The sequence below is a fragment of the Beauveria bassiana genome (genome assembly GCF_000280675.1).
Source record: "Beauveria bassiana ARSEF 2860 unplaced genomic scaffold BBA_S00006, whole genome shotgun sequence".
In the NCBI taxonomy this organism is placed as follows: Eukaryota; Fungi; Ascomycota; class Sordariomycetes; order Hypocreales; family Cordycipitaceae; genus Beauveria; species Beauveria bassiana.
The window spans coordinates 441,420-465,148 of NW_007930841.1; the positions used below are offsets into that span (position 1 = coordinate 441,420).

The 23,729-nt window shown below is 52.3% G+C and overlaps 10 protein-coding genes across 10 annotated transcripts; 4 read left to right on the forward strand and 6 right to left on the reverse strand.

The window, feature by feature from the left end:
• Positions 1-1,494: 1,494 nt before the first annotated feature.
• On the forward strand, positions 1,495-2,441 carry BBA_02880 (RHO protein GDP dissociation inhibitor; the record flags this gene model as incomplete). The annotated part of the gene is made up of 4 exons (XM_008597977.1): positions 1,495-1,588; positions 1,798-2,120; positions 2,203-2,251; positions 2,311-2,441. The coding sequence occupies 4 exons, from the start codon at positions 1,495-1,497 to the stop codon at positions 2,439-2,441; spliced, it is 597 nt and encodes a 198-aa protein (XP_008596199.1).
• A 302-nt stretch (positions 2,442-2,743) lies between these two features.
• On the reverse strand, positions 2,744-3,880 carry BBA_02881 (serine/threonine-protein phosphatase PP2A catalytic subunit; the record flags this gene model as incomplete). The annotated part of the gene is made up of 4 exons (XM_008597978.1): positions 2,744-3,201; positions 3,254-3,508; positions 3,566-3,799; positions 3,865-3,880. The coding sequence occupies 4 exons, from the start codon at positions 3,878-3,880 to the stop codon at positions 2,744-2,746; spliced, it is 963 nt and encodes a 320-aa protein (XP_008596200.1).
• A 1,358-nt stretch (positions 3,881-5,238) lies between these two features.
• On the forward strand, positions 5,239-7,109 carry BBA_02882 (zinc knuckle protein; the record flags this gene model as incomplete). Its single annotated transcript, XM_008597979.1, has 3 exons — positions 5,239-5,354; positions 5,406-7,037; positions 7,097-7,109. The coding sequence occupies 3 exons, from the start codon at positions 5,239-5,241 to the stop codon at positions 7,107-7,109; spliced, it is 1,761 nt and encodes a 586-aa protein (XP_008596201.1).
• Positions 7,110-8,735: 1,626 nt separating this feature from the next.
• Positions 8,736-9,344, reverse strand: BBA_02883 (uncharacterized protein; the record flags this gene model as incomplete). Its single annotated transcript, XM_008597980.1, has 1 exon — positions 8,736-9,344. One exon carries the CDS (start codon positions 9,342-9,344, stop codon positions 8,736-8,738), a length of 609 nt encoding a protein of 202 aa, XP_008596202.1.
• A 304-nt stretch (positions 9,345-9,648) lies between these two features.
• BBA_02884 (leucine Rich Repeat family protein) lies at positions 9,649-13,005 on the reverse strand (the record flags this gene model as incomplete). The annotated part of the gene is made up of 2 exons (XM_008597981.1): positions 9,649-11,283; positions 11,332-13,005. The coding sequence occupies 2 exons, from the start codon at positions 13,003-13,005 to the stop codon at positions 9,649-9,651; spliced, it is 3,309 nt and encodes a 1,102-aa protein (XP_008596203.1).
• Positions 13,006-14,344: 1,339 nt separating this feature from the next.
• BBA_02885 (uncharacterized protein) lies at positions 14,345-15,588 on the reverse strand (the record flags this gene model as incomplete). The annotated part of the gene is made up of 2 exons (XM_008597982.1): positions 14,345-15,213; positions 15,270-15,588. 2 exons carry the CDS (start codon positions 15,586-15,588, stop codon positions 14,345-14,347), a joined length of 1,188 nt encoding a protein of 395 aa, XP_008596204.1.
• A 535-nt stretch (positions 15,589-16,123) lies between these two features.
• Positions 16,124-16,885, reverse strand: BBA_02886 (alanine and arginine rich protein; the record flags this gene model as incomplete). Its single annotated transcript, XM_008597983.1, has 1 exon — positions 16,124-16,885. One exon carries the CDS (start codon positions 16,883-16,885, stop codon positions 16,124-16,126), a length of 762 nt encoding a protein of 253 aa, XP_008596205.1.
• A 582-nt stretch (positions 16,886-17,467) lies between these two features.
• BBA_02887 (uncharacterized protein) lies at positions 17,468-17,822 on the forward strand (the record flags this gene model as incomplete). The annotated part of the gene is made up of 2 exons (XM_008597984.1): positions 17,468-17,529; positions 17,597-17,822. The coding sequence occupies 2 exons, from the start codon at positions 17,468-17,470 to the stop codon at positions 17,820-17,822; spliced, it is 288 nt and encodes a 95-aa protein (XP_008596206.1).
• Positions 17,823-18,444: 622 nt separating this feature from the next.
• On the reverse strand, positions 18,445-19,988 carry BBA_02888 (Major royal jelly protein; the record flags this gene model as incomplete). The annotated part of the gene is made up of 3 exons (XM_008597985.1): positions 18,445-18,910; positions 19,021-19,747; positions 19,871-19,988. The coding sequence occupies 3 exons, from the start codon at positions 19,986-19,988 to the stop codon at positions 18,445-18,447; spliced, it is 1,311 nt and encodes a 436-aa protein (XP_008596207.1).
• Positions 19,989-21,477: 1,489 nt separating this feature from the next.
• BBA_02889 (uncharacterized protein) lies at positions 21,478-22,482 on the forward strand (the record flags this gene model as incomplete). The annotated part of the gene is made up of 1 exon (XM_008597986.1): positions 21,478-22,482. The coding sequence occupies one exon, from the start codon at positions 21,478-21,480 to the stop codon at positions 22,480-22,482; it is 1,005 nt and encodes a 334-aa protein (XP_008596208.1).
• Positions 22,483-23,729: the final 1,247 nt, after the last annotated feature.

The window sequence follows — 23,729 nt, forward strand, 5'->3', positions numbered from 1 at the left end:
TTGATTTTTATTAGCGGCAAACTCACTAAAAACAAAAATCAAAGAAGTAATCTTAATTGGGAGAGCTCTTGTGGGGATCTCCCGAACTGGACTAGCGCGTATCACCATGAACGAATGATGGCGGCGGGATCTTGGGCTAAATCATAAACCCCGACGGCTCTTGCAGCGCTCGAGTCGAGAGAGCTTCACTGCAAGTTGTTCAGGACAGCTGGGCGTACCTACCTTGGTATTACCTGGGTACAGGTAATTATACTGCTGTGGGCCCTTGGCCCTTTGGAGCAGCCTCACCTGCCGAGGCCTTTTCTTCTTCCTCTTTCTCTTCTTCCCTCACCCAGCCCACATTATGGGTACGGTTTTCCCTATCACATAGTTATCCACGTTGGCACCCAGTCGTGCCAGTTTACACTCTTCACCGCCTCCAACTGCCCATCTCCACGAAAACCTCTTAAATCCGCAGTTAAGCATCTCCTCCACACCACCATCACCATTCACCAGAGCTCCGTCATCTTTGCTCTCACAGCGGCTCTGCTCAGTGCCAACTGGTTGAAAAGAATGGCGGGCATTACCCACTGTTTAGAAAAGAGACCCTACCCGCCCGACCGTACGCCTTCCCGTGGCCCGCTCCGAAGCGCCAGTGTTCTTCCTCTTCTGCTTGCGCTCTCCTCTTCCTTGGCGAACCGTCGTCGATCCTGGGATCTGACAAGATACAACTAATGTGTGCAATGCGCATGCTTTTCTTGTGTAGCCCGCGCCTGTCCAATCCGTATACATGAATTACCCCCCTTGTTTCCGAGCCTCGCCGAAGCTTGGAAGGCTGGGGCAAGGCTGTAGAGTATTGTGCCAGGCCTGGTCGCGCACGTGTACCACAAGGAAGATACTATTCAATTACTTGTTTGATACAAAGGAAATGACAACAAATCCCACCAACACCTTCATTTCCAGCCTTGCTCTGTCTTTCACTGCACTATTTGGGTGCCCATCTCCCCCGCGCGGGCGCCCAACCAAAACTTGCTATACCTTAGTAAACGTTGATAAGGCAGCTTGCGGCTACATCCCCAACTCAACCCCAAAAGAACCATTTAATCATTCCTCTTCCGTCCACGGCTAGATCCGTTGCTTGATCAGGTTATATATTGCGCTAAAAAAAACCCTCCCCCGAATCTAGACCAGTTGCCAAACCATTTCTGCATTGAACAACATTTCCTCGGCCAGCTGCTGTCGTAAACCTCTTGCTCCGCGGCCTCTTGCCTGTCCAATCAAGCGGCCGTGCCAATCAACCACTCCCCCACCAAGTCTTATGCATCAAAGCCCCTCCATCGTCACCGTCTCGTCGTAAAACCGCCATTCTATTATTCTTCTTTCCTTCTCCTCTTTTCCCTTCCATATATCCAGTTGAAACACAAAAGCCTCACTCTTGCAAATCTTCTTCCGCCTCTTCTGCTACTTTCTTCACTTGCTACTCGTCAGACCACATCGATACCCCCCTCGGCCACTATGGCTTCCCAAAACGACGACACGATGCCCGAGGAGACGCAGGGCTACAAGCTCTCCCAGCCCAAGCAGTCCCTCGCCGAGTACGAAAAGATGGGTGAGTGACGTAGGACCACGTGCTGCAACCGACATGATTTGCAATTGTTTTTTCTCTTTTTCTTTTCGCGCTCCGAGACAAGAAAGACAAAAGGGCCACACGCGTCCACGCACATGCAACTATCTTGTTTTCCCCGCAGTGTGCCCCCTTCCCCTCCTTTGCGCGCCAAAACACACCCGTTCCTCTAACAAGAGACCCCAAATTCGAAGATGCCGGCGACGAGTCCCTCCAGCGCTACAAGCAGTCCCTCGGCCTCGGCGGCGGCAGGGACCTATCCGACCCCTCGGACCCCCGCGTCTGCGTCATCCTCTCCCTCACCATGGAGTCGCCCGGCCGCGACCCCGTCACCATTGACCTCTCTCAGCCCGGCAGCGAGTTCTCCCTCAAGAACAAGCCCTTTAAGATTAAGGAGGGCGCCAAGTTTACCATGAGCGCCCAGTTCAAGGTCCAGCACGAGATCCTCAGCGGCCTTCACTACGTCCAAGTCGTCAAGCGCAAGGGAATCCGCATCTCCAAGGACTCGGAGATGATTGTGCGTCGCAAGCCCCCCCCCTTCCCCTTTGTGGCAATGTCTTTGATGCAATGCTGACTGAACGTTCTTTTAACAAAAACAGGGTAGCTACGCCCCCAACACGGAAAACCAGGCTACGTATACCAAGAAATGTACGTCGCAAGACCGCATCCTCTCGCGTGCTGCAGGCCACTAACATGCTCCCGCACAGTCCAAGAGGAAGAGGCTCCGTCCGGTATGCTCCTACGCGGCCACTACGATGCCGTCTCCAGCTTCGTCGATGACGACAAAAAGACACATCTCCAATTCGAGTGGAGCTTCGACATTGCCAAAGATTGGTAAAGGGCTGCGTGGAAGGGCGATTTATTGACAACAAAAAGTACCAACGAGGAAGTCATCAGGCTAGCATGCTTTTGTTCTTGTTTTTCTTATCATTCGGACAATATATCCTGGCATTATCTGGCTGTCAACTTATATGTACAGTTCCAGAGAAACCGTCTCAAATCCATGGACTACAGTCCTCCCCTCACAGCATGCCGACTCGTAACTGCATCGAGTCTTGATTGGTGACGCACAATGAAAAGATGACAAGAATTCTAGCTGGTCTAAATACGCTGATTGAAAGCATACATGATTATCTGCCGCTACAAGAAATAGTCTGGTAATGCACTCCCGTCACCAGTCTTATCTAGGGCAGGCTGCATGTCCTTGACTTGGTCATTCTCCGGCGCCGCGGCAAACACGTTGAAGAAGCGGTCGCCGTTGGTGTTGACCTCGAGCACGCTCGCCATATTGCCGCAGCGATAGCAATAATTGGGCGCACTCCATACCGTGCTCAGACGGTTACCGTACAGCACTTGAAACCCTTCCTGGCACAGCTGATGCGCGCGCAGGATATGCGACATGTTGTTGACGGCCAAAAACTTTTGCACCACCTGTGCGCCAAAGGTGTAGCCGGCACCGCGCGGCGACAAGGAGAACTCGTCTCGATCGGGGTCGGGGTCAGACCATACAAGGTCTGCCATAGGGCCCTCGTGAGGGATCTCGCGGAAGCGGTCGATGATTTTTATTTGATCAATCGAGTGTATCGACGGAGAAAGTCCTGCAGCATGTCAGCTCTGTAATGGAATGATTAGCTCCGTCAAACCACATACCGCCGTGGACGCAGAATATTTGGTTATCAATCACCACGCTCAGCGTCATAAAGTCAAACATGTCCGTAAAGTAGTGCCACACATTAGCGTTGCCATACTTTCGTGAACATTCGGTATAAAATCCATATGATTGAGTGACGCCTCGAGATTCGTGATTTCCGCGAATCAAGTGAACGCGCTCGGGGTATCGCAACTTCAAGCAAACAAGTAGGGAAATGGTTTCGACGCTAAACATGCCACGGTCGACATAGTCTCCTGGACGGATAATCAGTTTATTGCAGCAGATAAACAGGTACAGTCGGCAAGACGCACCTAGAAAAAGATAATTTGTATCTGGACAGTAGCCGCCTATGCGAAAGATTTCAATGAGGTCGTAAAATTGGCCGTGAATGTCACCAACGACGGTCACGGGGGCCTGGACGTGGACGACGTTGCTCTCCCGCATAAGGAGCTCCTTTGTCTTGGCGCATATCGCTTCGATGACCGATTCGACCAAAAGTTCTTTCTTGTAAAGACGCGAGATGCACTCGTCCAAGTCGACCGAAGCTGTCCGAAGGCATGGTTAGATTGGCTCGCGTCGGGCGAAGGCCGAGGGGTAGTGGGCTGCTCACCCGGTAAGCCAGGCATAGTATTTGGTGCGTTGCCGTTGTAGCGGCACGGTTGAACGCAGTGTCGACGTCAACAACGAGTTGAGAAAAGGGCGGTTTAGGTAGGACTCGACATTCAGACGAATTCAAATAGTCGCGGTGTAAGGGATCAGGTAGCTTCTTCGAGATCGGCTCCAGGCAAAGGTCGTGACTGGAGGGGCGCTTTCGAAATGAGCCAACATGTTCGGGCGGGATGAGAAAGCTGTTGGAAAAGGGTGTTCAAGTCGAAGCAGGCATTGTACCGAATCAGCGGGCGCCTATAAAGCAGATGAATACGATAGCCTCCGTCGAGGGGAGAAGAGGTTGTTTGGCGGAGCTCGTCGGCAAGCTTTCTGGCGCTGGCTGAGAAATCATCATGGCAGGACAGAAGTGGGCCTATCTATCGAGCTTCAGGAGCGGCCGCGACATGACCGAATACGGCATCTCCAATGATTACGGATGATTTAAGAGACAAAAGACCAGAATTTATGAACTATAGAGTAGGGCCATGTACAAGTGTAAACCTTAAACCCCCGAGGCTGGTGGCTGTCATGTTTCGCCGGAGGAAGGGCGTACAGCTGCCTAGGCGCTTCTCACAGTGCGTTTTGCTATACAGAAAGCATCGCAGCGTCTACGATTCGCTAATTCGGCCATAAACATGTCCAAGCACTCTCCGAAAGTGGAGGACTCGACTCCATAGACGCGAAAGAAGATAGAATATTTCAATGGAAATCTTTGATTTTTTTTTAGGAAAGCTTTTTCATCAGCCCTGCACGCTGTTTGCATGATCGCAAGTCAAACACACAGGTACCTACTTGCATGCATGGCCCGTGCGTCAGCATCTCACGTGGTGGTCCGACGTCTCACATAGCGAGCGATGCGCTGAGCAGAACGCTGGCGCTCATCAACACCAGAAAGGCCTTCGCGCGCGCCTCGTCTTGCCTGTCCGATTTTGTGACCCTGAACCCCTCTCCCGCTTGCGATTTACGCTTGGGGAGGGGTATGTCGTGAAATCCGTCAGTATCAACTGTGCGACAACGGTCCAGGTAAACCGCCTACTGCCTTGCGCTCAGCCGCGAGTGACACTGCTCCAAGGCATGACAGGCTATCAACATCGCTCGCCTCACACAACTGCTTTCTCTCAGATATCGGCTATCTATTTCGTCGGTTTCGCGCTGCGGCTTGATAGATGACATAAGCTCTCAGACTTGTATCTTTGATGACGTTGTCAACCACACCCTTTACTTGGGACACGCTACACATTCTGATGGCGACGCCCTGACACCCCGGCGCGTTCAGTCACAACCTCAAGTCAGCTTGTAGGACGCCAACTTTGACAACCGACCAAGCCTTGTCAACATGACCGACCAAGTCGTCACCCATCCCGGTCGCACCGAGGAGCCGCAGTGCTACAACTGCGGTGGCATGGGACACTGGGCTGTCGCCTGTCCCGAGCCAACACGCGAGACACCCGCGTAAGACAGTTTGCGCTTGGCTATAAGTCCGTTTATTGATTTCTTTTCTAGTGGTCTTGCAGCTTGGAGAAATGCTTCTGCGACGCGACAAGGAAGTAGTCGCGCGCAACACAACGATGGTAGAAAGTCTAAAGGACCCATCATCACTAAATACGGCCCTCCACCACCTCCAACAGGTTATGGTGCGCATTATCCGCCGCCTCCCGTATATCCTCCACCGCACAATTCTTATACTGTGCCTCCGCCGCAACCGCCCCCGTATCCTCCACAGTATCATTATCCTCCAGGTCATGGGCAACAACCATTACCACCCCCTCCGCCAAGCCATGGACACTATCCGCCTCCCCCTTACCCTCCTCCTTCTGAGTCTTACTCTGCCCAGCAGTCACGGCCACCATATCCGGGACCATCGCAAGAATACGGCGGCTACCCCTACGCAGGACAAGACAGCCATCAATTCGTCCCGCCTCGGCCAGCTTACAGCGGATCATACGCGCAAGGATCTGGAAGTGGCCATAAGCGTCATCATCAACGGCCACAGCCGCCTCACAGAAACTCTGCACCGTCACCGCCAAAGTCTCGCGCTATTCATGTAACGTCGCCGCCAAAGCCACCGGCGTCTTCTCCTCCTGTCCCTATTACTCACGGGCTACCACCAAAGCCGCCGAAGAGCGTGCATGATATTGACCATGGCCGCGATCAAAGAAACAATAAGCGGAAACACGACCACCATCAGAACAGACCTAAAGATATCAAGGAGCACCATCCTGGCCGAAATCATGGTAGCCCTAAAGCCATGCCGGCTGTCCATAATCACCATGTCCAGAGCAATGCTAGTGCTCAACATCACCATGGGAGCCAAAATTGGCAAGCAAAGCAACACAGTAACAGGAGACGCTCTTCTGCTGGTAATCACGGGTCGAATCAGCCTCGAATGCAACGGCAGCAGTCGAGAGACTCGCTGAATCAGCATCCTCAAAGGTCGCCCCGAGCCCCCGAAGGTCACAGAAGAATCAGCAATGGCGAGCAGCACCACGGAAGTCCCAATCCTAATAAAACTGGCGATAAACCCAAGAGAGACTCTCATACGCCAAAGGCGACCGAGACAACCCCAACGTTCATTAAGAGTGTTCCATCGCTGCCACCGAAGCCCAACACGGCAGTGGAATCACACGTTCTCAAGCTCCCAGACGACCACGCCACATCTGTTCTCCTCAACTCCCCAAGACTATCAGAGGCGAATATCCGTGGCATTGACGGCAACAGAGACCGGAACCGTGACCACAGCAGCTCTACTGCCAGAAACGGAACAAGGTCAGAGTCATCGGTGCCAGAGGATGTGAATGCAGACGAGCGTCCAACCAAGAGATTTCGTCGGACCAGCCGGGACCGGGACCGGGACCGATCGCGTAGTACTAGTCGATACCGGAATAGCGACGATTTGCCGCCTCTGGATCGGCAAAGATCGCGTTCGTTGCAGCGACGTACCAGTCTCTCTCGTTCGCCCAGATCGAGAAGGTCCTCCGTGTCGAGCCGGTCTTCGGACCTCAACTCGCTTGAAGCGGAGCTGCTTGGTGTCTCCGCCGCCCGCAGGCTGTCGACAGACTCGGAGCCGCGGCGCCGGCCAGAGAGAATCGTCCCGCCAAAAGCAAAACATCGCAAGCCCACCAATTCGGCATTTAGGTAAGCCCTTTGCTCCACAAGTTATTGCCGCGTTTGACAGCGAGCTAACGTAATGGTAGTCGGCGGTGGTGATAAAACCACACGTTACCCCCATGCATGCTACTTGCACACGCGCACACTCGTTTACGCGCACACTCCTTTGTTATACGCAGTAACCGCACAATTCCTTTCTAAGGCCAAGTCCACTTGTTATTGATATGAAGACACGCTTTCGGTAGAGATAATCGGAGGTTCTACAAAGCCAACTGTGCATATTTTTTTTTGGGTCTTCAGTTCATGTCTCTGGGTTACGAATAGTACAATTTCTGGGATAAAGTTGGTTTTTGTTTCCTTGGCGTTTGGTGGCTGGAAAGCATGGCAAATAAACTTTTTCCATAACAATAACACTTTTTTCTCTGTTCGGTGCAGGGTCGGGTCGGGTCCGCGCCTCAAATTCGGGCCGCAACCACGGGGCAAAACCTTGACAATACTTTAAACTCCTCTAAACTCAAGCCTCGACCAACACCACTTTTGCCCCCCCCCCCCCTCCCAACGCTGATGCCATTCCAAACCAAGATTCATATCATTGCTCTATCTAGTTACGTAACAAAAGGTGCAAGCCGCCATGTAGCTTGACAAACTGACGGATTATGTCTGATAATGAAAAGAGCCCCCCTCTTCCCCCCCCCCCCCCCCTTCCCAGGCCCTTGGAAGGTGCGCGCACTCATCTCATCAACTCGACCCCAAATCTGAACTTGCGAATTTTGTAAAGACGAAGCCCATCTTTCCTCCCAGCTTTTCAGACTCTCGCAAAGAAGAGCTCCCCCCCCCCAAAGATGAGTTCGGCTCAAAGCTCTTCAGCCGCTCGGTCCGTCATGTAACACTCCCACAACTCCGTAATAGCTTCCTTTTGTCAGTCGGAAACCGCTTCTACTTTTTTTTTTATCTCTTTTGCTGATATCCTGCTTTTTTTTTTTTTNTTTTTTTTTTTCCCACGGTCGACTTTTCAGCACAACGTCTTGCCCGCTTTCTGATCAGTAGCACTCACTAGTTGATGAGTAGCTGGCCGAGATGTTGACCAGTTTTTTGCTGGGCTACATGTTGTCGTTTGCAGCCGGCACTTGATGTCGCTCAAAACTTTCGACTGACGTTGAAGGAAGGACTGTAGCCGGCCCCTAAGCCCGATTGGTTTGACCGAGGCTTCTGCAGGGCATAGCCTACATATTTTAAATCTTCAGAAAATTTGGTCGGTACTGCAGTAGAAGGGGGCAGCATTCAAATCCTGACTCGGTTGTTCGTAGCTTTTCTTCACAAGAGAGTTGAGAGAGATCTCTCTCTGGTCGTACATCTGAATCTAGTGACACGGCAAAAAGCGCGTTATTCGCGGCCAAAGATTGTATATATTTCTATCCATACCACGTTTATAGCAATATTTCAAAACCCAACTCGTACGCCAGACCAGAAAAGTTACGTCCATTTGTCATCCCCCCCAACAGACCTCGAAACCAAGCAACCCCAATGGCAGCACAAACCAAAAGTTAAAGCAGAGATCAACTTGTCCAGAAAAGAGAAATCTCCACAAAGAATAGGCATCTAAAACGCTGAATTAGACAAAAATTTCTCCGAGCCAAATCTCACTGTTAGACTGTCAACATACCAGAGAAAACGAAGCCCCCCCCCCCCCCTCCCCTCCTCTCTCTCTCCGCCATTAAACCAAATTCAAACCTCACTGACCCGTCCCACTCCCTTATCCCGCTCCCGTCTCCGAGTCTGTACCTTGCCCACCTGCTTCATCACCACCCTCGCCATCTTTCTCAGCAGCAGCGCCGGCAGAATCACCGGCCACAGCAGCAGCACCGCGAGCCACCACGCCACCACCAGCGCCTTGTCACGTCGCGTCCCCTCCGCGTCCAGGTACCACTTAGGCACCCAGTAGCCGCCGGCGCGGCCTTTGCCGCCGTTGATGCACAGGATGCAGCCGGAGCCGACCAGCACCCACGCGGCGACAGAAATGGGCACCAGCAGACGCACCGCTTCGCCGGGGCTGTTGATGCTCTCGTGGGGCGAGGTGTAGTCGCCGGGAAGGCTCGCACGGTCCCGGAGGGCCGAGAAGGCGAGCGTAGGAGTAGCAGCAGCAGAGGCAGAGGCAGCAGATGAGTGGTGGATCGTGGGTCGTGAAGCGGCAATGATTGTTGTGATTATCGTGGGAAGAGGAGCGCGTTGATGGATGTGCATCGTGCCGGTGTTGGAAGCTGTGAGCAGATGAACAGCGTTCGAGTGTCGATACTTGTGTGATGATGAAAGAAATACTCTGTCTGCGATGATCATGGCTTTTATACAATGACAAAAAAAATAGACAAGGAGATAGATATACGCATTAAAGTTTCGTGGTTCGCCCAGAGGCGCCCAGATGGCGCCGTCCGTGGCGGCGCCTGCCCAACCTTGCAATTGGCCGCTACTGCTTGTTTGCACGGTTGGGAGAGAAATCTGCAACAAAAATCAGTATTATTAACTCCAGACATGAGCCCGTGCACATCTCAGGCGTAAAGCTATGCCCATGGGCGCTACCTGCATTCCTCTAATACTCCGACGTGAATGTCTACATGCTGGAAGCATGGTTCCGACTGGTGCTTCAATCGTCATCCCCGTTTTGCTCTCGCCAGCGCTCCATTGCTTCTTCTGAAACGCGTTCACGTAGCCAGTGCAGTAACGCATGTGTCCCTTGTTCCAAGATGTTCCACCTAGGTACTTTGAATCTGTTGCCAGACACATCCAGACGCTCGAGGCCGCTGGCGCCTCCAAGAAGACCAATCATGGGTTCCAGCTGGCCGATCTCGTTGTTGGCAATTTCTACAATTTTGATGCCTTTAATCGACTCCGGGCGAAGCTCCGAGATTTGATTATTGTTGGCAAGCAAAACACGTAGTCGTGGGAGCTTGTCCAAAAGGCCCAAAGGCAGACAGGTCATGCGATTGGTAGAAATATCAAGCGTTTCGAGAGAAGGCGCGTCAAGGCATTCTAGAAGAGGTTCGAGCGATGTGATTCGGTTCGCAGCCAGGTTGAGCTCTTGCAGAGCAGGTAGCTCAAGCGGCTGTTTTAGATACTCGGCTCCGGTAAGCTGATTGTTTGCTAGTGAGAGAGAGGTGAGGCTCCTCGCAACTACAACCAAATTGTCAGGAATATTGGTGAAAAGATTGTGGTGGAGAAGCAGCTGTCTGATAGGCTGCCTATCATTGGCTTCGGCAAACTTGGTGGCATCCAGCACAGAGCTACCCGTGCGAGATCGGTCAAGGACTCCGCCGGCTCTGACTTGCCAGTCCTCCAGCACGGGCATGTGGAATTGTGTTTGAACGCTATCCATAGTCTGCGACCGTGACCGTGATGGTGAATGGGGACGTGATGTGGGAGGCGTGGTAAAATCATCATCAGCGTCCGACTTGCCCTCGTCATCGACAACATGCCTGGCGCCCCCCCGAGTTTTTTGGGCTTCTGCCAGCTTTGCCATGAGGCCGACTACATTTTCTCCCTGTTCTTGATAGGGAGGCGGAGGCTCCAATCTGCCAGCGAGAATTTCCTTTAGCTCGTCAGTCGTGGCGGTCACAAATTTCTTGTCACGAAGTGGGTTGCCGCTGAGTCGAATCATGGATAGGCTGTCCATTCTTGAAAGCTCTGGAGGCACCATACGAATGTCATTGCCGGAAAAGTCAACTTGTCGCAGTTTTGTAAGGCTCATAAAGCTTTCAGGAATAGCCGCGATGCCATTTTCGTCCAGAGTCAAAGTGAGCAAGCTTGACCAGGATGACATCTCAGGAAGCTCTTGCAGCCTGTTCATGGATGCCGACAGCGTATGTAAAGCTGGAAAGGCAACCACGGTAGATGATGGCATGATGTATTTGATTTGGTTACAGGAGATATCAAGCGTCTGCAGTGTGCGCATTGCATCAATGGGGTCTTGGATCAATGTTCCATTTAACTTGTTCTGACGAAGCACGAGCTGGCTGAGAGGCAGATCGGCAAGAGCCGCAAAGGAGATGGACTCGAAGTTGTTCTGACCCAGATCCAAGATGCGAAGACGGCTCATCTTGTGCATGTCTTGTGGAAGACTGGAAAGCTTGTTGTCATGTAAATCCAGGACTTCAAGCCCATCAAGCAAAGAGATTGCAGCATTCAAGGGACCGGAAAGATTGTTGTTAGCGAGCTTGAGATCTCTAAGGGCTGTCATCTGTGACAGTATTTGGAGGCAGTTGCTGTCAAGGTTGTTTTTCGACTGTTTTAATTAGCAACACATTCGGCACATGCAAGTGGCCAAACGTACCAGGTTGAGAGACGTCAGTTGACACAAGCGGCGAAACCCAATGGGGACAGCTGCGAGTTTATTGCCGTGCAAGTCCATGGTCTCCAAACCACCAAAGATGTTGGGTGGCGCATCATTGTCGTCGCCCATGTCAAATTCATCGGGTATCGAATCGGGGAACAAAACATCGGCCAAGGTTTCGAACTCATTGTCAGCAGCAACAAGTCGAGTTAAGTCGACACTCTCGGCCCAACTACTGCCGCCAGATATGGAATTCAGGTTGTACATGTCGAGAACTTCAGCAGGCATCTCCTTGAGCCCCAGTGCGGCGATGTTTAGACGACCGGTGGTTCGACCGGCAGCAATGCGCTGTTGAAGAACCTTAACGCCAGCCGATTCGTTCTTGTTTTGACCAAAAGGGTCAGGGTAGTCTTCAATACCAAAGTCCATGCCGCCACCCATCGCGATGGGCACGTCCTGAACAGAAGGCGAGTCCAACTTTGAGGAAGCTTTTCTGGCAGCCTTTGCCTTTGCAATCTGATCGCGCAGTGCAGCGGATGACTTTCTATGGGCAAGACCCGGCCGATCTTCTGATGCAATTGTGCGGGTTTTGGTAATTGTCAGCGGGGCAATCGCACCATCCCAGGCCTGATCCCCCGCATTCGAGCCAGATGCATTTGTGCTAGTAGCTGGTATAGCCGGTTTCTTGAAGAGGCCGTTGGAGGACGCCTTGGACTTGAGAGGATTCGCAGGTGCAGGTCGTGACCTGAGTGGCTGTTTTGCTTGCTTCTCGGGGCTGGGGCTGGTTGGAACAGGCAATGGCTTGGAGGCTGATGCCAGGGAGGGCTTCAAGCCGATACGCGAATTGGGCGTCTTGGCTAGCCCTCTGCCTCCGGCTCTCTCAGGAGTACCGTCAATGGTGGAAAGAGCAGATCTGTAGGCTCCTCCGTATCCATCGTTGTCGGCCCTGGAGCCGGGACGGCTTGATGACCTCGAATGAGGGCGTCCTGAGCCATCGGAGTTGTAGCTAGAGCCGGGTCTAGAGCTGACACTGCCTGACCGTGATCTAGGCCGGGAATGGTCAAAGAGGGACGAGGGCTTTCTGTTTATTGCTGGAGAGGAGGGTACGTTGGCCAGGGTCTCCATTGTGCGTTCAGTCAACGATGGTCGGGGCTTTCCGGACCTCTTATTGGGTGTTTGGAGATACTTTGCACCCAATGGAGGCAGATCAACATCTTCATCTTCAGTCGGAAAGTCATCGTCATGGTCTGGGAGCAGGCCGGCACGGCTGGCCCGTCGGTTGCCGAGGAGCTCATCAGCATCGCGGTCGGCGATGGTGGAGGCCCTGCTAGGCATTCGATCGACAAAAAGACTGGTGCGTCTTTGAGCTGTCGAGGAAACTCGGCTACCAGGAGGCCTCTGCGCCGGTGGCCGACTAATGCTTGCCGTACGGAGCTGCTCTCGAGAAGCAGGTGATCTTAGTGGCGCGCCGCCAAGCGACTTGCGCACCTTGGGGTTGTGAAGCTCCTTTGTGCCAGCAGGGCCTGCAGGCGCAGCAGCGGCAGGTCGAGCTGCAGAAACAGCCGGTGAGTCCAGAGTGCCAGTCGAGAAAGTCGGCCGAGGAATGCCTGAAGCACGGGGAACTGGCAAGCGCGAGGTGCGTGGAGTGCCGCCACGTTGCGTTGAAGCATCCATGTTGGCGAGGCGTGCGGGTGCGATCTTGTAGGCGCGTCGATCCTCGATCCTTGATCCTTTGAGTTGATTGTCTCTGCAGAGAATGCAAGTAGGTACCGATTGAAGAATGCCGTCAGGCTCGCGGCACGGGGGAAGGAGCAGGCGGGATGTCTTGGTCGAATGAGCTGGTGGACAAGACTAACTAAATATTTAGTCGGAACGGCAGCTCCCGCTTGTGTACAAAAAAGCATGCACAATCCCTGCACAATGTAAACAAAGTAAAGGCGATGGGGTGGTGGGTGGGTAGCTTGCAGGACGTGCGGCTGGCTACACTAGATCGAGCAATGGCGCTTGTTGTTTCGATTTCGATATACCAAACAATGAATGTATAATCCAATTGCAAGTTTTGACGCCAACATGATGTTTTGTCGAGGCAAAGAGGCAAAAAACAAAAAAAGAGAGTCGAGTCCCCTGACCAACGTCACAGAAATTACCAATCGATTAGCTTGGGACAGGGGTATACATAAGGTACAAGAAGACAAGGTCAAGGCCGCCCGCTAAACTAATAATCAGACGGATGTACTGATTAAATAAATACTCCATCGACCCAGGGGTAAATTCTTACGCTACACATGTGATTGTAAACGCTCGAGTCGCAACGACACAACCAGAAATTTTGGACAGTTCTTGAATCATTGGGGCGGTCAGACGACATGATCATCTTGTAGCGGCCCCGTGTAGTAGCACGCAACTTTTCAACACGGCGCGCCGCATGAATTCATCATCCATGTGCAGTAATCAGTGCTACGGGTCGCCCCGACTATTGCCAATTTAAAATTACAAATATTTGTGCGCCCCTGCTCAGGCTCTGTCCTTGACATGGAGTTCTGGGTAATCAGCGCCGAGTCGAATGCTTGAAGAGGTGGGTGCCACGGCTATTTAGACGGAGGACGCTGAGCCCAGGCTATTAGATGCTGTTTATTATAAACAGCATTGGCGTCCCAAGCGTCGCCAACATCATTAACCCCCCTAGATGATCCCTCTCGCCTCTCTTCGCATAGAGAGAGGACCTTTTTAATGGGTTAATCGAGACAAGGACCGCCACAGGACCGGCCGCAGACGTCCCGAGTAGCCGAGTGGACAGCAGTTCCCCAGGGCTTGTATGACTTTTCCGTGTACATAGCTGTACATATTCACGACGATACGTTTAGTCAATGGCCTGAAAAAACTCACATATAGATTTGGTATTCTACAAGACGTTACGGATATTGTTAACTGGTAATACGCCACTAGATGTAAACGTAACAACACGCCATGCTGGTCATCAAGAGCAGGGAGGGGTAGCATGTCTACATACCTGCTATCCGTATATCTCCTCCCTTTGCTTCTTCTCCTGTCGAATTCGCCGTTTTTCGGCAATCTCGGCGGCTGCCTTGTCCCGTAGGTATTCGTCCAGCTCTGCCTTTGTGACCGCCTCGACTACATTTGGGTTATACCGTGTTTTTGCGAGCCAAGTTCCCCTTCCCTCTACATCCTCCATCCCGTCAACCTCTCTCAAGAACAGCTCCAGCTCCTCCAGGCTCGCGAAGCAGATCCAGCCCCCAAATGTCTTTGTTTTATTGCCACCTGCCGCCACCGGTTTGTATTTGAGAAAATATTCGCACAGCACCGCCGGGTCTTGCCATTTCGTAATGTAGGTTCCTGGCAAGTCGACCTTTGCTCGGAATGGATACTTCTCTGCGGGCCAAGGGCATTCCTTGGAAAACAAGTCACGTCTCTGCATATTGGCCTTTGCGCGCTGCGCCTTTGACCTTTCATGGCAGCGCTTCGCATGATATTCCGAGTGAGCCCGAGCCAAATCTTCACCTGGCGGCGAGTAGTGCAAGAGCGTGCCGAGAACTGACATGCAACGCATAGCATCATTCCCGGCATCGTGGCCATCGGAGCTCGCCGGCTTGGTCGGGAAAACGGGTTCGTATCCGACGCCGATCAGAGTATTTCGCAAGCTTGGTGCCTGGCTGATGTCTGGCATGAGTTCTTTGACAAGCTCCTGGACATCAACCCATGAAGTGAAGCAGTCAAGGATCCGCTTGTAGTGACGGGACAGAATACGAAATTCGTGATAAAGGTCAAACCCGACGAGAGTAAGCTTTAAAGGTTTGCCGAGAGACAAGCACATTTGTTGCTGGAAAGTATGGACAAGGTTGAGGACGGTGTCCTCTACTTCATCTGGGCCAACAAACGCAACATGTTCGTCGCCACGCTTCCAAAAAATTTCCCCCAACCCCAGCCGCTCTCGGCCATTGATGTGGATGGAATGTGAGGAGATGTGAATCGTTGCTGAGCTTCCTCAAGAGTCTGAGGCGGCTCATCGATCTTTCCTGCGTCATCTGCCCGGGGGGCAAGTAAGGCTATGCCAATCTGAGCGGCTGCTTCATCAGTGGAATTTGTCCCGGCTTGACCCGGCCATGGTTCGGTATCAATAGCGACGAATATTGTCGTCGGGGAAATTTCTTTGGTGGTCTTGAGATCGGCAAGGTTGTTGTGCCACAGATCCTTCCATAGGCTCCAGCGAATTCCCCGAGGTTGTACGTGATACCGCATCTTTGCTGTGGCTTTTTGGAGAGTTGTGAGGGTGGTTGGAGAGACGGACGGTCGTCGAGGGCGAATGTAAAGGGAGAGAAAGAATGTGCATGGAGAGGAAACCAATTCTGTACCCAAAGTGAAAAGTGTTGTTGATTTATTAGCATGTATAGTTCACCACATCACCACCACGTTGACATCTCGGCACGTGTCCTCCTCCAAACCTTTTTTCCGCCACTGGCGTCAATAGCAGGTAAGTAAGAACCTTGCTAAAAGTAGCATCAAAAGTTAATTCTTATTGTTCATCATTCCCGCTAATATCAACAACTTAAATAGTAAAAGGGACTTGCCAGATAGGAAGCGCGGGGCGAGTAGCAGCAACAGATCAGTCACGCACACGGCAGCAGGTCAAAGGACAAATTCGTCATGTCTTTATCAGGGCTCATAGATTTCTAGCCCCGTACTAGTTACTTAATAATAATAACATGTGAGATGCAGATTTATCTATTTAATACCCTCTTATTATCTCATGAGAACCTTAAACATAAAGCGTAGGTCACTCTTCGTCTGACGATATGACCAAGACGTCTACGCTGTCGTCTTCTGAGCCTGACGAAATAAGAACAGGATCGTCTAGCGACGAGGTCGTAGTCTCGGTCAAGTCCTCCTCGCCACCCATGCTTCCCAAAGACTGCTCTGAGGCTTCTCTCGTCATCGCTCGTGTGTGTAGTCTCCGTCTCGGCGAATCTTGTCCGCGAGACGCACTCGGCTTCTCACGGCTGCCCTCCCACCTCGCGAGGACGCTGCGCACAGGACCATGCACCATCTTTCTCGCATCCTCGCGACTCGTTTCGCCCCTGACGAGCTTGTCGTAGTCGGTATGCATGTGCCGCGCATGCGCCGTTACTGCCAGCCGCACCTTGTCCTCGGTCCCCAGCTTCGACGTCCTGCCCACCCTCCCGCTGCACTTCTTGAGCGTGCGCTGCAGCACCTGTTCAACGTCCACCGCGGGCATCTCCGGAAACTGCAGACGCAGCGCTGTTTCAAATACACTTCGCGCTGACGTATCGCGGGCGGCCACTGTGGCGCGGCGCGTGGCCCGCGTTCGCTCCTCCTCCTTGTAGCACTCGTTGATGATGTGTCTGGGTGCGCGCAGACCCTGCATCCTGGACCCGGCTCGCACAACATAGAGCGTCTGGCCCGCCGCGAGCGTTTTGCGTCGGCACAGCGCCGTCATGAAGGGGTAGCCTTTGCGTAGAAGCTTGTAGCCCTTGGGCATCGGCGTGTTGGGCGAAACGGTGATTTCGGCAGAGGCCATATCTGCTGGTGGGCGCCAACAAGGGCTTGACGACCACCGTGGGGTGCTATGAGAATTTCGGGATGTGCATACCGTATCGGCACCTGTCAATGATTTCTGTTTTTCTGCAAGCTTGTGAGCAGTATTCACTTGTTGTTCAGGTTCTGCCCCTGTGCAATTGGGAACTGACAGCCACTGAAGCTATTGTGGGGCCCATACAATTACTTCTAAGCGATCCTTACCTAGGTATTCAACAACCTACCAACTGACAAACATAAGCTCTGACAAAGCCACAGGCTTGCCGCTGGTGCGCGGCCAAGTACGCGGCGACATACACGGCAACGTGCGCGGCGCGAACAAGGTCCTACCAATGCTCACGCGTCTTATGCTGCGTGGTCTCTTTGATGACGACGTCAAGGAACGGAGCCCCCACGGATGTAGGTGTGGCTCTGGCTGACCGCGCGTGAGGTGTCTGCGAGAGAGTCTGACTTGGTATGGTCGATAGCTGGCTGAGGCTGATGGTGATTGGCTGGTCTCTTGGCCCCCTTGGACTTGACATTCACTTTGTGGCCGACAACGAGTTACCCAGCCCCGCCACTTGAGATGGACAGTTTCGTCGTCGAAGCTGGCATCAGCGACATGGCCATGGCTGGGGGCCCGACGCGGTCGGCATCATCACCATTACCGACCGCGCTCGCCAGCAGGCCAGTCTTTTCTGACGGCTCCTGCCAGATGTTCGCACTCGGATGTGGTGGCGCCACCTTTCCGAAGCACCTCATCCGGGGCAGCTGTTACCAATAGCGCCCAAACACTTCTCGAGGCGCTGCCCGCTGTCGAGGCTGGAGAGGCGCTGCTGCAGGCCATCTTGCGGTTGCACCCCGACTTTCAAAACGATTGGCGAATCCGGCAACATTCATGGTCCGACGAGACACAGCCGGCGAGTGCCGCCATCGCCTAATACGCCGCGGCAACTGCATGACCACGAGCAGCTTCGCCGCATCGTCAACAAGTCAATTGCTTCGGCCCAACAAACACTGATCTGAAGCCGGTTGGAATAATTTCGTCCTGCAAGCATCGTTCGCGGCACTTGAGCGCTGGGTCGAAGAGACGTTTACGCCGTGGATCACGGATTTGCTAACGCGCGCCGTGGAAAACGCCTGATGGACGCCGCTTGACGTCTGATTGACCGGCTGCTAGAGACTTCACGATAGTCTACAATGATGCCTAGCGTCGGCTAGCAAAATTTGGCGCCGGGTGGAAGTGAGTTTTCTTGGCTCAGAAACTGGCAGTGATCCTTGCGGAGAATGGTATATGGTTTGCGTCGTCAGTTCACTCGAGCTGCGACTGATACCTTGTTCTACAAAGACGACACAGTTTTTGAGGACCAGGTATTGATGAAGGCTGACTGAGTGAGACTCGCTACCTACTACCTGTAGCACATCTGTAAAGCCCCTGCAATCAAGCTGTATCCTTTCCGCCGCTCTTAGTCCCACTCGGACTTGATCTCTGACCCCTTCAGACTTGACATTCATTACAGCCTCGCAAATTACCTCGTTTCAGGTGTGAGTCAGGGAGTTTGCTCAGCACAAGCTGGTCGCGTTCGAGGCCAACCCGGTCGCGTTTGAGGCCAATCCAGCCTTACTACCGCCATCGGGGAGCTGGACCTTGAACAAGACGTACGGGTGCTGGCGACGCTCAGTACCCGGGTAGAAGTTGGGCATCAGGTGGACCTGATTGACCGTAAAGTACAGAAAGCCGTCCCAGCCAATGCTCAAAGTATCGACCCAGTTGATCCGAGGATCGCGCACAAACGTCTGGACCGAGGAGTTGCCAGGGAAGTAGGACACCACGGCTTCCTGCTCGACGTTGCCTGCGTAGATGACTCCGTTGCTATCCGTCTCTAGACCGTCGCTGATGCCCTTTTCGCCTTTGTTGGTAATGCTCGCCGCCAGCACCAGCTCGCTACTTGCATCGTGGGCGCGTAAAGCTGCCGTTGGGGCGGAGAAGAGCTCGCGTCCGCTGATGACACTAAAGTATAGGTCCTTGCTATATGACATGCGTTAGCAATATCTACCCACGAAAATTTGTTCGAGATTCTCTGGCGCGATTTTGCGGCTGATGAAAACACAATGGAAAAGACAGAAAAGTTTACGTACCCGTCAGCCCCCAAGGCGATGCCATCGCTGCCAATCGCGGCGCGGCTGTAAGGCTGTCCCGGGGGTGCGAATAGGACGGGGTTGCCATGAACCCACGGTACGACCTGCTGTTGCGCACGCACCCGGGGATCATTGTCCAGATGGCGCCAGCTCTCTCCGCTGGTCAAGTCGAGAATGACGAAACCATTTCGACCTTCCAAAGAAGAGTCGGTAATGTAGGCGACGCCCTCGCTTCCATTACTCGTGAGCCCTGAAAGGCCAGGCGTCCGGTCTACCCGAATATCGTTGAGGAAGGAGTCACTGTATACGACGGTTTGAGGAAATTTGTAGGTGCGGATGACCTTGTTGGTACTCAAATCGACAGTAATGACTTTGGGACCTCCATAGACTGCGCTCAAGGTGGCCCCGGAATCGGGGTCAACAGCTCGACCAGAATCCAAGATGTATAGCACATTCTGGCTATCCACGATGACGCTCTGACAACCAATCAGATAATTGTCGTAGTTGGCCGAGGTCGACGGGTTCGTGCTCATATTGAGTGCTCCGCCAGGAGGAGAGTTCATCTCGACGGATGGATATGGAACCTCGGAGCCATCGGGCATCAACTCGGCGACTTGGTACTTGTTTGGCGTCTGCGGCGTGTTTGTGTTGTTTCCGTCCAGACATGCCGGGTAGGTTGAGAAAAGCCGGCTCTCGCGTGACACGGCGATGCCCGTCGGCATCTGGCCTGTTTGCGGTCTCTTAGTCTCCCTCTTTTGATTCACGCTCATCGTTTCCAACTCTGGGCACTACGACCCCAGAGAAACTGTGCGGCCTAGCATCATATGTGACTTGTGCTTTCTTGGCTTACCGTAGTAGTAGTGTGCAATCTGCAGAGGAGGACCAAAAGTGCCCCGGTCTGTGAGAACCTGTGGCTCTGCGGCAGCCACCGAGGCTGCCAATAGTATCGATGCTATGAGGCTAGGCATCGTTGGTCGCGTGAAAAAAAAACGGCCTGCTCTACTGCCTGAGTTCAAAGGGTGCTTAGCAGAGGCCAAGGGCGACAAGCTCTTTGGAGTAGGAAAGGGTTGCTAATATATATTCGTAATTTTTTGTCTTGTCAACTACATCATACATTGTGACCTTCTTTTTGCGGCACTTTGTGGTTGGAGACCCTGGTAGCTTCGACTTGTTAGCTATAATAGCCGTGTTGCTTACCTATCTGGCCTGCTTATGAATCCCTGCTTCTTAGGTTTACGTGAGGTTAGCGTGGTAATGGACCTTTGAAGGCGACCTCAGTACGTATAATACAGTGAATTGAGTTTTTTTTTAGTAGTGGTTTTTTTAAAATGAAAGGTGCAAAAACCATGACATCACAGATGGGAAGGGCCGCTGTAACAGTACCTAATCGTCCTATACGATAGCGCCACCCGCAGAAGACAAATTTCTATTCCTCTTTTACATTTGAGGAATCGTTGAGAAATTGCGTGATAGCTGCATGAATCGTCGTACTAAACCCGGCAAAGGTCGCGAATGTATGAAGACGGCATACGAGTCAGTCCCACAGAACCTAGGCTTTGACAAGAGGCCTTTGGCAAGAGCCTTACGAGCCATTTGGCGTACTATACGCAACATAATATAAGGACCGATTATTAAAGAAGAGTTTGGGGGTGGCTTACAAATACGATAAAGCCTATGACGTTCGGAGATAACAAAAGACTAGGATGCGGCGCGATCCTCCATTTTCGGCTAGCTTCCAGGGTTGACACGCCGCACGGTTACTCTTGCATGAGTTGAAGCAATGCGTTGATGCTCCCATGCTGAATCTAGACATATATGGATGGATATCCCAGTCTAATCGGCCCCTCGACTTATGTAGAGTAGTGATATATTAGGTTACGTACGTGCCCGTACTTGGCCAGGGTATATATATGCAGATTTCGGCGTTAATCCACCTGCCACGCGGGTTTAGGTATCCGGGCGTCATGTAATATTCCCGAAAAGAGCTTGGCCCAATATTTTCGTCGAAAAGTACCCGTGCTCGAGTGCTTGGCTGTTATTATGGAGAGAGGCAACTAGCTAACGCCGACAACGTTTTGTTCGTCCCTGGCAGCCGCCTCCAAGATGATACCTATTATAGTCTCGATGATGATGGTGCCTGTTAAAAATTAGAGTAGAGAGTGCAATCTCATGTCTATTTTGCCAAGATGCATCGGAATCATGCGCTAAGTCCACTGCGTTCAGCCGACGTTTTCTGCCAAGATGCATCGGAAGTAAGTATGAGGTACCAGTAAATCCGCTGCGCCTAGCCCTCGCGATGATTGTACAAGCTTGCTAGATTAGGTTAATGCACAAGAGCTAACAGAGGTTCTCTTAAAATAGCCCACCGTAGAGCCCAATGCATTTATAAATGCTCTACAAACCGCACATGTTGCAGCCAGTCAGGACATTCTTTTAACCAGTCCCTACTGAACGAAGATGAAATCCTCTTTGCTTTTGACTTTGCTATCCTTTATCGGAGCCTCTTTTGCTTCTGACGGCCAGTCCTGCACTCCTCCGCAGCCGCAACGACAAGATGGCATCGTGTATCAATTCGAAAACGGCACTTGGGTCGAGAACATTGCCGTCCGGGCAAACGGAAACCTTCTTGTCACCCTCATTGATAGGCCGGAACTGTACGAAATCAACCCATTCGAGCGACCAACTTCTGCGAAGCTCGTCTACCGCTTCTCGGAATACGTCTGTCTACTCGGTGTCATTGAAGTTGCGCCAGAGGTTTTTACCGTTGTTGCAGGCAACTTTACCCGGCAAACAGGGCCGGAGCCAGGGACCTGGGCAATCTGGAAAGCGGACTTTGGCGGTGGTGCGGAGGAGGAAGCGAAGGTTTCAAAGGTGGCGGATATCACCGAAGCAGTCTTCCTCGACGGCATGGTAACGCTCGATGCTGAAGCCGGCACAGTCCTTGTCGGCGACGCTGCAGAGGGTGTTATTTTCCGCCTCAACACGAACACTGGCGAGTACGCCCTGGTGCAGAGAGACGAATCGTTCAGACCTCCTGTAGATGCAGCTCTGCCCGTTGGGCTCAACGGTATACGGATTTCGGAAAATTATCTTTACTACGTCAATACCTTTAACCCGCTCTACGGCCGTGTGCCCATCGACAACGTTACCGGAGAAGCCACTGGGCCGTATGAGCGTATCAGTACGGGCGTCCCCGCTGACGACTTTGCTCTGGATGCGAACAAGACGGCGTATGTTGCAGGTGGCATAGCCAACGTCGTCACCAAGATTGAATTGAACGGCGAGAGCACAGTCATTGCTGGCAATCTCAATTCGTCCTTTGTCGCCGCGGGTACGGCGACTGTGTTTGGTCGAACCAGAAAGGATGAGCATGTTCTCTATGTGACAACAGGTGGGGCGTCAGAAGCACCGGTTAATGGCACCTTTTCGGAGGGAGGCAAAATCGTTGCGCTAGCTGTCTAAGTGCAGCGGAGGAAGACAACTTGTTGGTAGTGGGATCACGAGTAGTTACGAGATTAAGGATTCCACGTGCAGAAAGTGGATGGGCTGCTGGGATGAAATGCCTATTTACCAATACGCCTGAGTAAAGGGAGCCGGCAGGGTAAATATAGGGTTTTACCTACTCTTGAAAACTAGGGTTTCCCCCCCTGTATCTTGGTAGTATATAGAATGTTTGACTGTCGAGCTAGCATCTACCTACTGTACGGATTACCTGATTAAAAGTTTCCTACCCCCCACAGGTGTTCGTCCCGTCCCGTCCCACCGTCCCACCGTCCCACAAGTCGCGAAATCAACCCCCAAGTTCGACACGATGCCCTCTGGTAGCAACAAGCTTTTCGTGCCGTTTCTGGTCCTAGCAATGCTTATGACAGGAGTAGCCAGTATCCTCTTGGCGAAATATCAAGTGTGTTTTTTTCTCCCTTTTCTTCTTCTTTTTTTTTTCTTTTTCTTTTTTCTTCTCGTCTTTGTTAATCCGCGCACGGCGCCGACTTTGCACAAAAATTTCGCCCCAGGCTAACTAACGTCAAACCCTTCCCCCCACCCCTCAGGATCAGCAATGTGTCCGCTATTGCAAAGACGCAGACGCGGGACGGCACGAAACGTTTAAGCAGCCCGTCATTCAGACAGCGCAAATGTTTATTGGGGAGGCGGGCTACTGGCTAGTCGCAAGGCCCAATGATTCGAAAGGGTATTTCTGTTTTAATCTTCATATGGTATATTTCTACATGTGAGGTGGCGCAAATACAAGTATTTAGGAATCGTTGATAACTTAGCTGTAGACATGAGTTTACATGACAGCCACAGCGACGCCATCCAGCAGCGGGACGTATGCGTACCAGATGATGCGCAGATGTGCACAGTGCAATCCCAGCCATGTCATTCAAACTGTCCGTATCACAGTCTCATTCTTTAATGCGGTTATGTCATATACCAAAGCACTTTTAAATATCTGTCGCTCAATCTCAATCTTGTCCTACTCAACTTCTGGCGCACCCATTCCTAGAATGGCAAGACACCATCTTCTTCGAAAGACACAAGCCTTGCCAGTTCAGCGCTCCTTCACCCTCTTCATCCAACAGACCCCCCCCCCCCGGACCGCGGCAGAAACCATAGTTACCAACCGCCCAGTGGTGCCCACGCAAAGTTCTACGAGGGAATAAAGGCCTAGAACCGGGGACAGTCACTGCCCAGGTTACCGGAAATTCGCC